Here is a 12,762-nt window from a genome sequence, read left to right as displayed (position 1 = left end):
TAGATAACACAAACTCTTGTTTATATAGCTGTGTAGGCATGGTTTTGGTTTCATGAGTAGAAGGTAATGTAGGCAGTGACATCACTAAGATATGACTGTAGGAATAATAAAACTCGGACCCTTTTCTAGTTCTTGTCAACTTGTGTCTGCAATTGCATTAAAGGTTGAATGATTTAATTAAAATATAGTCTGAATGGTAATTTCACCAGTGAGCCAATGATTGACCAGGAACAATATCCTGCCTGGTTGGCTCTGTCCGAAGGTATTTTCGAAAGGGGCCAGAGTCCCCATCCCGTTTTCGACCTGCTCTTGATTTGGATACTAGTTTACTTGAGGGAAATCAGACAGTGTGAATGTTAAACTAAATCAAGGAACAGTCAGTGTCAGTTTATTCAAGTAAACTAGCATCCAAAACAGCATTGTTAAAAAAAAAAGAAAAAAGTGCCCTTTGATCACATTCCCTGCATTTAGACAGCCACAGTTTAACCAGCCATTTATACACCTAAATCGAGCCAAGTTCACATCTTTTCTCCAGTCCCCAATCCAGCTATGATTAAAAGGCAGTGGACACTGACTGCCAAGCCCCACCCCCCCAAAAAAAATCATTGCACAAAAGGAGTTAAGGACACCAAAAACAGATTCAGAAAATAAAACAAGGGTTCAGTTGGATACTTTACAGAAGAATATTTAATACCAAGAAACCTGGGGGAGGGGTGGGTAGCTCAGGAAAAAGAGGGGGACTCAAACACTACTGTTCATACTGATATACATTGAGTGGGGACATAACCCATTAGTCATGGTTACATCCCAAATGGCACCCTATATAGTTAAATACTTAGAACAAGGGTGCATAGCGAGCTACTTTTGACCAGTCATATGCAGGAAATATGCAGCCCATGTCTGGCAACAAGCCCACCTTTTCTCTGGAACAAGCAGTGCGGACGATGGTCACATACACATGGTTTACACCCAGAACCACAGATCAAGTGGAAAAGGCGGCGATTGGGGGAGAAGCATGGCGCTTGAGCCTCGTACAGCTTCAAAATATGGGGCTTTCAGGTTGGTAGTGGGGTGGGTATTTAACACCACCTCCATAGTGGAGGTCCCTGGTTGTGGCAGGATGGTAGCCCCACTCACCGCCATGTACCAACCACTGCCTGCCCATTTCTTTCTATAAAACCATTTTGTTCTGATAAAATCAAAAGGATAAAAATAAATGAAAGTACATATAAAATCTTTCAGGTCCATTTGTAGTTTATTTTGTTAAATTGGTTTCCTTCGCTTGTCACTCCTCCTCGCTCTCGTTCCCCGGTTCTATGTCGGAATCGGCAGTCACTTTTGATTCCATCCTCATGCCTTCCTCTGCCTTGTCTTCCATAGTCTCATCCTCCTCCCAGTTCTGCACAGAACAGAAACGCACAATACAGTGAGACGCTTCACTCATCATACGTCAACCTTCCAATAAACGCAATGTCAGTGGGAATGTGTTGGTTCAAGAGCAAAAGTGCACTTTACGACACCTCATTGTATAATCCGTATTGTATTCCTTTCCACTCAAACACAGCACTAGTCCTATGGACCCATAGGGGTGCACGTTATATTGTTTTTTACCAACTGTTTCCAACTTAATCAAAGGCTTGGTAAAGAGTTGAATCGAGTGTAAGGGTTATATTGATGATTCCCCTTGCCACTTTATTGTTGAGACAATTGGTTTTTGGTTTTTAGTTTAGTCTTGCCTTCACCTACTCAACATGGCATCTTATTGGCTGGTTTGCGTAGCTTGCTTACGAGGGAGGATGTTTCAGTTAGACTCATCCCAGTGAACAAGCACCAAACCAGCGGTAAGTTGTTGGTTGCAAAGCACTGTACGTACAAAGTGATTTTTATGTACAATTTATATCAATTTGTTTGTAAATGTTCACACAAGATGCAGCGTTTGTGAATATTTGCTGTGCATTTTGTTGTAGAAAAGTCCCACTAATACTAGCTAGCAAGTAGCTAGCTAGTGCTAGGGTAAAAAAAACATGCACCCATTTGGGATTGGGAAACCCCTTCTTATTTACTTGATAAAGCATTTAACAAACCATCTGTATTCCATCCCACCCACAGCCCCTTTGTGTCATCTTAACCACCTACATCAGAATCCTCATCTGGAAGACCTTCGTCACCTGAAGCATTGTCTTCATCAGAGGACTCTAAAGTGGAGAAGACAAAACTGGTCAGTCAAAGCCACAGTCCAGACACTTTACAGAACCATTACAGATTTTTATAATGAAAAAAAAAAAAAAGTGATCAATTTCAAAGACATTACTGAGTTACAGTTCAAAAGAAAAGCAGTAATAATAAAAAATAAAAAACAGGCTCTAATCTATGGATCTCCTGACTGAGCAGGGGTTGCAGCCATGCATGGGTGGGCATAAGCCCACCCACTTGACAGCCAGGCCTAACCAATCAGAATGAGATTATCCCCAACAAAAATGGCTTTATTACAGACAGAAATACCCCCGATCTCAGATGATCATGCAGGTAAAGAAGCTGTGGTGAGTCCAGTTGGAGGTACTGACAAATCTAAAATGTTGGTAGCGAAATGAACAATCACTTCTGGCAACAGCTCTTTTGGACATTCTTGCAGTCAGCATGACAATTGCACATGCCCTCAACTTGAGACATCTGTGGTATTGTGTGGTGAAAAATACCACAAGGTGCACCTGTATTAACGTTCATGCTGTTTAATCAGCTTCTTGATTTGTAACACCTGTCAGGTGGACCGATTATCTTGGCAAAGGAGAAATGCTCACTAACAGGATGTAAACAAATTTGTGCACAAAATGAAATAAACTATGGAAAACTGATTGCTCATAAAACATGGGACCAACACTTTACATGTTGCATTTCAATTTGTCAGTGTATATTGATTAGTCAGAAAAGAGAAAGAGGAGACCACCAGAGAGACCGAGAACACATACTGAAAGAGGGGAAAATAAGAGTTACGTGAGGAGAATAAACTGTTGAACAAAGCCCTGTGTTAAAGTGCACACATCCCTTCTCGAATGCTGTTGGGGAAACATCCTTATTTGCGTTTGAATTCTTAAAAAAAAAAAATGTAAAAACGCAGCTATGACACGGTGGTCTTGACTGATTACTTGATGTAATTTGTAGCGAAAGCAAATGCATACAGTAAGTCAGCTATATTGTGTAGAGTAGCAGTATTTACAGTTATTCATGGTATTATTCATTCATGGTACAGAGAAATACAGAGGGGGGACGGTGTGTGTGGCGGCGAAGTTCAGGGTTTGTTTGACAGCTAAGCAGAGCATTGTGTTTGAATACAGAACGGATTTATTATTTTGACTCCTACATAACTACAAATGGAGAGGAGCAGCTGCAAACACCGAACCCTCTGGAGACTTAAACAGAAGGGCCACCGTGAGGGTGTAATCCTTTAGGGCGTCTTCAAAGTAATTCTGCATGATCAGATTTAGAATTTGATAAATCGGAGGAACATGTGACCTCAAAGAAATAAAGTGACAAGTTAAAGGACAGGAACATCCATACAGCATCTGCGTTACGGCTGTCCCGACTAAAAATCTTGGTCGATCGAACGTAGTCTGTTCTTTTGACCAATACATTTTTAAAATGGTATATTATTCCATACATACACACACATACACCTATGTGTTTTAATAAAATCAACTACATGCGTCGAGCTTGTCTGATGCTTTAAGCTTACGGTTTGGTGAATAAAATGCCTCAAGAGGGCACCAGAGGTCTAGATGAACAGAAAATGTAAAAAAAATAATAATAAAAAATGCATAAAGTAAACTTGACCCGAGTAAATCACCTCCTGGTCCTGCTGGTTTTAGCAGATTCTGCCATGCCTCTCCTGAAGATGCAGCTACACGAGGAGTCTGCTACCTTTCATGTGGAATGTCACTTTACCTTACAATTTTTACCAATCTGCATGGCAGTTATGGTTCGCATATGCACATTTGTGAAAGTTATATTTAATTTATAGTAACCTCTTCTCAAAATCATTGTCATGTGGTTACATCACAACTCTATCCAAAAGAAAATAAATAAAAGTTCCTTCTATTGACACGGCCAGCCATGTAAAAAAATAGCCTGCATAAAGCCAACAAATAAAAACACCACAGCGGGCAGGTAGAAAATATCCTGATAAAAACACATTTGCTAAACATGACATGCCTGCAACGAACTTGCAACATTGTATAAAATAGCCGGGGACCTCAGGAGTTTTCCGAGCCAGTGAGCTTGGGACAAACAGCTGTAGGATATTTGCTATGGGATAAGCAGCAACGCTTGACATGTACCAGCACCTCAAATGTTCTACTACTTGAGCTCCTGTTCCTCTTGTAGAATGTTACCTCAAAAGTATTGGAGCGCTTGCACCTACAGTGCATTCTAAACGTATTCAGACCACTTCACTCTGCAGTTACGTTACAGCCTTATTCTAAGATAGTTTGTCTATTTAATCTACATACAATACCACATAATGACAAAGCAAAACAGATTTAGACATTTCTTCAAATGTATAATTTATAAAACTAACATATCACATTTAAATTAGTATACAGACCCTTCACTCAGTACTTTGTTAACCTTGTGACTAGGGGGCAGTATTTTCATTTTTGGAGAAAAAAAAAGTTCCCGTAGTAATATTTTGTCAAGACAAGATGCTAGAATATGCATATAATTGACAGCTTAGGATAGAAAACACTAAAGTTTCCAACTGTTCCCAAACACCTTGAGGATTGATTATAAACAACGTTTGCCATGTTTCTGTCGATATTATGGAGCTAATATGGAATATTTTTAGCAGTTTGTGACTGCAATTTCCGGACGATTTCTCAGCCAAACGTGAACAACAAACGCCGCCATTTCGCCTACAAAAATATTTGGGGAAAGGAACATTGGCTATCTAACTGGGAGTCTCGTGAGTGAAAACATCCGAAGCTCAAAGGTAAACGATTTAATTTGATTGCTTTTCTGATTTCCGTGACCAAGTTACCTGCAGCAAGCTGGACAAAATGCTATGCTAGGCTATCGATAAACTTACACAAATGCTTGTCTAGCTTTGGCTGTAAAGCATATTTAGAAAATCTGAGATGACAGGGTGATTAACAAAAGGCTAAGCTGTGTCTCAAAATATTTCACTTGTGATTTTCATGAATAGGAATATTTTCTAGTAATATTTATGTCCGTTGCGTTAAGCTAATTAGTGTCAGATGACAACGGTCCCGTTCACGGGATGGGGTGTCACTAGAGGTTAAAGCACCTTTGGCAGCGATTACAGCCGTGCGTCATCTTGAGTATGACACAAGCTTGGCACACCTGTATTTGGGGAGTTTCCCATTCTCTGCAGATCCTCTCAAGCTCTGTCAGGTTGGATGGGGAGCATGGCTGCGCAGCTATTTTCAAGTCTTTCCAGAGATGTTCAATCGGGTTCAAGTCCTGGCTATGGCTGGGCCATTGAAGGACATTCAGGGGCTTGTCCCAAAGCCACTTCTGCGTTGTCTTGGCTGTGTGCTTAGGGTCATGGTCCTGTTGGAAGGTAAACCTTCGCCCCAATCTGAGGTCCTGAGCGCTCTGGAGCAGGTTTTCATTAAGGATCTGTACTTTGCTCCGTTCATCTTTCCCTCGATCCTGACTAGTCTCCCAGTCCCTGCCGCTGAAAAACAACCCCACAGCATGCTGCTGCCACAATCATGCCAGGTATCCTCCAGATGTGACGCTTGGCATTCATATTGTCTGTCCTTTAGGTGCCTTTTGGCTAACTCAACCTATGACTTAAACATAACCAAAATACCAAACTTTTTTTGTATGGATTCCGTGACGTGATTAGCTGTTAAACACTAGGACCTCCATTTCTCGTCCCAGAATCCCGCTTAACTGACAGGTTGACAGAGCCGCTAACCTAGCCGAACTGCTAGCCATCAAGTTACCTAAGTTAGCCAGATGTTTTACAACGGAGCACTCCGTCTGGAGAAGTAACTGAACAGTTCCACCGCTGTTACTACACTTTATTTTGGGACTTAAGAGCCCCAATGCAGCAATTGTTTGCCTGCCAATGATTATAAGCTTGTGGCTTCCTTGATCACGCAGGTTGCCAGCCTATGTAAGAAATTTGGAAAACGCAGAGTGAAAGAGTTGCTTTTCTACGCTGGTGGCTGGACGGCGTTCGTGCATTATAAGGCTGTGTTTGAGACAATGACTTTGTCAATGACCCAAGTCCAGCTCAGCTAATCGCTACCATTGTGACGCCATAACGCTTTAGCACATGTATATGAGACAACGTAAGTAACCTAATTTATGCCCCTTTAACAACCCCCTGAATGCCTCTGCTGAGCCTACAGCTATTGCACGCAGCAATCACACTCCTATGAACCATATTTATGCTGTTAGCACTGAGGCGGTGTGCCCTAGTAGGAAGTCCACTATGCTGCTCACCCAACACTGACATAAATAACATGAGAATATCAACTTCTGCTAAGCTTCCCAGTAAAGCAATGAACACAAGCAAGCATCCCAGAAGTGCTCAAAATAGACCACGTTAACACAAGGTTCATGAAATTATTCATGTGCTAGTAGCAGATCATTCATTTTCTGACTACCTCCGAAACACAATTATACAAAACCTTTGATGATAGTGGTAGCAATTCAAGGTTATAACATTTACAGAAGACAAACACGAGTGGAGGTGTTGCGGTTAATATTCAGAACCACATTCCTAGAAGGCTTAGAGGATTTTATGTTAAGTACTGTTGAAGTAACACAGCTACAGGTTAATCTGCCGCACATAAAGCCCCTTCTGTGAAACGCTACTATAGACCACCAAGTGCCAACAGTCAGTATCCGAATAACGTGAAATTCTTGATAAATGAATGTGATAGACATGTTCTGGTTGACTTAAATACTGACTGGCTTTCATCAAGCTTCCCACTCATAAAGCTTCAAACTAACTAGTGGCTGCAACCTACGAGGGTAGTTACAAACAGCACAGGAATGAAAACGTGTGTTAAATCACATCTTCACTAATGCTGCAGAAATGTTCTGGAAAGCAGTACCCACATCCATTGGATGTAGTGATCACAATATAGTAGTCATATCTAGGAAAACCAAAGATCCAAAGGCTGGACCTAACAGTGTATAAGATGTCACACAATAAGTTATGTAGTCATTGCTACATTGTTGAAAATAATATTTCTTGGTCCATGGGAAGGGGAGCAAACAGACGCTGCACATTTCTGAAATGGCTTAACCCAGTCAATAAGCATGGGCCCATTAAGAAAATGACTGTCAATACCCTGTGGACTGATGAAGAATTAAACAAATAAAATGGTATGGTTGAGAGGGATGAGGCAAAAGGAATGGCAAATTAGTCTGGATGCATAACCAATTGGCAAATGTATTGCAAATTGAAAAATCATGAGACTAAACTGAATAAAACGACACTGAAACAAACATAGTAAAGAGCTTTGGAGCACCTACAATGACATTTAGGGAATAAAGGCAAACTCCGCTCCATCATTCATTGAATGATGGCTCATTCATCACAAAACCGACTGATCAAAGAAACACGCATTAAAGTATTTGGCAATATTAGCAATGACGCATGACATGCCAGCAACAAACACTGACACTACACATCTAAGTATAAGTATATCTGACCAAATTAAAGACAAGGACTAATTTAATTCCCATAAAGTGATTGTTGATAGACAATGACAAGCCATCGGGATCTGACAACTAGGATGGAAAATTGCTGAGGATAATAGCGAACGATATTGCCACTCCTATTTTTTCAGACAAAAAGCATAAATTGTCCCTACCCCTAATCTGATAGCAGGGTGGTAGATAAATATGTCCTATGGCACACTAAGAGGGACACTCAGTTAAGAGAAGTCATCTCAGTGAGCCATCTCAGAGGCGCCCAGCTCCTGAGCACCAATCGGCAGCAACAAACCGTACCAATTATTTCCCTACACAAACTATGCCATTAGGGATGTGCATCCGCTTTCCCTTTACAAGACGTTTCAATACACATCTGTAGAAACACATGCATTGGAAATTACAATCTGCTGCTGAAGGAGTGCATGAGCTCGATCTGTCAGGTGTGTGTATTGCATGTCTATGGTGTAAAGGCACTGGAGCTAAGCTATAAGGAGACTAGGGATCTACCACCACATTAGAGGGGGCAATGTAGCAGTTTGTCTACCCCACTTTGGTGCTGAATTTGTAAACCATCACCCACTAATTAACATTTGCGCAGATTAAGTTTGAGCTAGTAATGTATTAATACAAGGCCTTCAGGAAGTATTGACACTATCACTTGTTCGACAATTTAAAATGGATTACATTTAGATTGTCACTGGCTCTCACAATACACCATAATGTGAAAGGGGAATTATGTTAACACATTACAAATGAAATACAAAGTCAATCAACCCCTTCGTTATGGCAAGCCTAAATAAATTCATGAGTAAGTGTTATCGTAACAAATCACAAGTTGCATGGACTCACTGTGTGCAATAGTATTTAACATGATTTGAATGACTACCTCATCTCTGTACCTCACAAAATGATCTCTAAGATCCCTTAGTGAAGCAGGGAATTTCACACAATTTCACTACAACCACAAAATCCAGGGAGGTTTTCCAATGCCTTGCGAAGGGCACCTATTGGTAGATGGGCAAAAAAATAAAAATCAGACACTGAATAACCCTTTGAGCATGGTTAAGTTACTAATTCCACTTGGATGGTGGGTCAATAAACCAAGTCACTACAAAGATACAGGCATCTTTCCTAACTCAGTTGCCGGAGAGGAAGGAAAGCACTAAGGAATTTTACCATGAGGCCAAATTGGACTTTAAAACAGTAATGGCTGTGATAGAACTGAAGATGGATCAACATGTCTACTACCTTCTTGCCCTTTGTGCTGTTGTCTGTGCCCAATAATGTTTGTACCATGTTTTGTGCTGCTACCATGCTGTGTTGTCATGTGTTGCTGCCTTGCTATGGTGTCGTCTTGGATCTCTTTATGTAGTGTTGTCTCATCGTGGTGCGTTACATCCAATATTTACATTTTAATCCCAGCCACCGTAGGAGGCCCTTTGGCCGTCATTGTAATTAACATTTTGTTCTTAACTTCTTGATGCACAGGATGCATGTTTTGGAATATGTGTATTCTGTTTAGGCTTCCTTCTCACTCTGTCAATTTAAGCAATATAATTTACTTTTAATTTAACTTGGCAAGTCGGTTAAGTCGGTAGTGCACGTTGAGTTGTGGCTCTAGAAGGTTCAGGCCAACAGCCAGCCTCATCCATTTGCAATGACTTGAATTCATTTTGAAAATCGCAAAAATGACAACACTTTCAAAAGTCCCAGAGTCACAAGACTAGGTGCATTGAAAATCACCTCGGCCCATAGAGAGACCCTAAAGTTTGTCTGATAGCTCATTAAGGGACCCCTTAGCAATGCCCGGAAAAGGTGAATTTTCAGCACTAATTAAGGTCACTGCTCCGAATGAGCGATCGAGCCGAAACTCAGGATACAGGTCCACCTAAGCTAGGCCTGCACATGTCAGAACTGGACCCGCAGCTAGAATGTAACGCGTTTTTACATTATTATGGTTTAAACAGAAGGCGCTGTGAATTTTAGGCCCGCTCTGAAATGTGATACTTGGCTTCTAAAAGACTTGGACCAAGTAGGTTTGATGTCAGTATGTATCAGTTTGGTGTCAGAATGATATCTTATTGACTGATGGACGCTGGCTGTATAATATATTGACATTGCCCATTTTCAATATACAGTGTCCATTTCCAATGTATTTAAAATGGGGGATTTACCATGGCCAAATGGACAGGCTGAAATCAACACCAACGAGCGATGGAGAGGACCCACTATAACTGCTCGGCCTTCCCGAGTTCAACGAGCTAGTCAATTGGTCATTTCTGCAGTATATCAGAGCATGTCCAATTTGTGTTGGTAAATACCCATTGGATGACATTGCACATTTCCAATGTATTTAATGAGGGATTTTCCATCACCAAATGGACAGGCTGGAATCACAGTGATTGGTCAGTGTCCAGTACACATATGCTATATTGTCAGTGTGAACATGCTCTTCTGCAAGTTGACTGTGTCCATTGCATATCCATAAGGACAACCAAATATAAATTGGACATGGTGAATCAACATCGAGAAATTCTTACTTCTTATGATCAAACATGAAATAGACCTAGGTTGATTGAGGGCTTAAGATAGTGATATATGATTTGGTCAGTATATGCGCCAGTTGGAAATGTTCACTGACTTTTTGGTTTGGAAGCCGACTTCCTATGATCATATGGCAAATGGAAAAAACATGAGCCTTATGGACAAAATCAATAAAAGACAAATGTCCAATGTCCATGTTACAACATATGTATAGACAATTTCACCCTTGGGACTTGACTTTGAGACCATTTCCCATACTATAATCTACAGAAGCACGCTCACCCCCTATGGGATTTTGGGTTTATTACACTTGGCGTTTACAATGTTCTGGTTGCAGTATGGTTTTGATGAACTGCCGTCCATTTGAGTGGTATTTGCGATTGGTTCGCCCAATGGAAATAAGTTGCCATTAATTTCTCTCCATTTCATGGGGGTCTTCCCTTACCAAGAAGACAGATTATTGCAGAGTTAGTCGACTTAAATCAAGTTAAGTCATGAATATACTTCCCATGCAGTTCAATAAACCATTTTATACAGCGCTATAATTAGAGACCGGGTCAAGTGTTGTTGCAATTAAGTACAGCCATACTGGAAAAGGGTAACGCTGTTGAGAGTTGGCCAAGACTTGAAAAGTAGCATTTGTTTTCAATAGAGGACGAGAGGAAACTGACAGACCAGTCTTCAATTTGATCGATTATTAACGTTTAAAAATATCTAAAGTTGTATTACAAAAGTATTTAGAAATGTTTTAGCAAAGTTTACAGTGAACTTTTGAGATGTTTTGTAGTGACTTTGCTCAAATTGGAAGAGTTTTTTTTCTGGATCAAACACCAAATAAATGGACATTTTGGATATATATGGACGGAATTAATCGAGCAAAAGGACCAATTGTGATGTTTATGGGACATATTGAAGTGCCAACAAAAGAAGCTCGTCAAATATAAGGTATGTTTTATATTTTATTTCTGCGTTGTGTAGCGCCTGCAGGGTTGAAATATGCTACCTTTTGTTTACTACTGTGCTGTGATCAAATAATAGCTTCTTATGCTTTCACCGAAAAGCATTTAACCTCGAGGCTAGGGGAAGGTTGCGTCCCACTTGGGCAAAAACAAAAACAGGGAAAATGAAGCGCGGCAAATTAAAAAAAAAAAATTAAATTCAAACTTTCATTAAATCCCACATTTAAGATACTCAATTAAAGCTACACTCATTGTGAATCCAGCCAACATGTCCGATTTTAAGAGAGCTGAAATGCAGTGTGATAATGAATGTGTGAAGAGAAAATGAATTTAAAAAAAGAAACAAAGTGGGCAGTGTGGCCATTACCCTCTTCATAGACAAGCTTGGCCGTGTGGTCCACGTCTTTGACTTCGTTGCCGCTTGTCACCACCTGGTGGAGGGAAGAAATTATTTAAAGGCAGCGGTTGACACAAGTGGGGAAACACCTAGCAGCAACAGCGGCTCAGCCACAAACTGGTAGGCCATACAAGCTCACCAGAACGGGACCAACGAGTACCGATGCGCGTAAAAATCTGTCCTTGGTTGCAACAATCACTACTTAGTAACAAACTACCTCAAAGCAACATATGTACAAGAACGGTTCTTCGGGAGCTTCATGAAATGGGTTTCATGGCTGAGCAGCCACACACAAGCCAGGAAAACTACAGAATACAATGATATTCTAGACAATTGTGCTTCCAACTTTGTAGCAACAGTTTGGGGAAGGCCCTTTTAGGTTTCAGCATGACAACGCCCTCATGCACAAAGCAAGATACATATATACATACGTACGTCGACGAGATCGGTGTGCCATTTGCCATGACCTCAACCCCATTCGAACAGCTTTTGTAGAAATTGGAACGCCAACTGCAAACCAAGCCTAGTCTCCCCACATCAGTGCACCACCTCACTAATGCTTATGGCTTAATGGAAGCAAGTCCCCACAACAATGTCCAAACAGTGCATTCAGACCCCTTGACTTTCTACACATTGTTACATTACTGCCATGTTATAAAATTGGTTAAAAAAAAATTCCCCCACCTCAATTCACACACAATACCCCATAACAAAGCTAAAAACAGGTTCAGAAATGTTAGCTGTAGTAACTGAAATATTTACATAAGTACTCAGACCCTTTACTCAGTACTTTGTTGAAGCGCCATTGGCAGTGACTACAGCCTTGCATCTTCTTGGGTATGACACCACAAACTCGGCACACCTGTATTTGGGAGAGTTTCTCTCATTCTTCTCTGCAGACCCTCAAAGCTCTGTCAGGCTGGATGGGGAGCGTTGCTGCACAGCTATTTTCAGGTCTACCTAGATGTTCGATCGGGCCCAAGTCCAGGACACAGACTTCTCAGAAGTGTGTGCTTAGGGTCGTTGTCCTGTTGGAAGATGAACCACCACGCTTCACCATCGGGATGGTGCCAGGTTTCCTTCAGACGTGACGCTTGGCATTCCAGCGAGTTCAATCTGGGTTTCATCAGACCAAAGAATCTTGTTTCTCGCGGTCAGAGTACTTTAGGT

General features: G+C 41.0%; 1 protein-coding gene across 1 annotated transcript in view; it reads right to left on the bottom strand.

The window, feature by feature from the left end:
• Window positions 1-366: 366 nt before the first annotated feature.
• Window positions 367-12,762, bottom strand: part of wdr43 (WD repeat domain 43) — a 36,275-nt gene continuing 23,879 nt past the window's right edge. Inside the window, exons 15-17 of the mRNA XM_021585701.2 lie at window positions 11,563-11,626; window positions 2,137-2,195; window positions 367-1,399 (exon numbers count right to left, since the gene is read on the bottom strand). Of these exons, the coding sequence (XP_021441376.1) occupies window positions 1,286-1,399; window positions 2,137-2,195; window positions 11,563-11,626 (237 nt within the window). The 3' untranslated portion in view covers window positions 367-1,285. The remainder of the gene's footprint in view (window positions 1,400-2,136; window positions 2,196-11,562; window positions 11,627-12,762) is intronic.

The sequence above is a fragment of the Oncorhynchus mykiss genome, chromosome 26 (assembly GCF_013265735.2).
Source record: "Oncorhynchus mykiss isolate Arlee chromosome 26, USDA_OmykA_1.1, whole genome shotgun sequence".
NCBI classification, from domain to species: Eukaryota; Metazoa; Chordata; class Actinopteri; order Salmoniformes; family Salmonidae; genus Oncorhynchus; species Oncorhynchus mykiss.
Note: the sequence above shows the minus strand (reverse complement) of the source record. Positions and strands in the feature narration are given on the sequence as shown.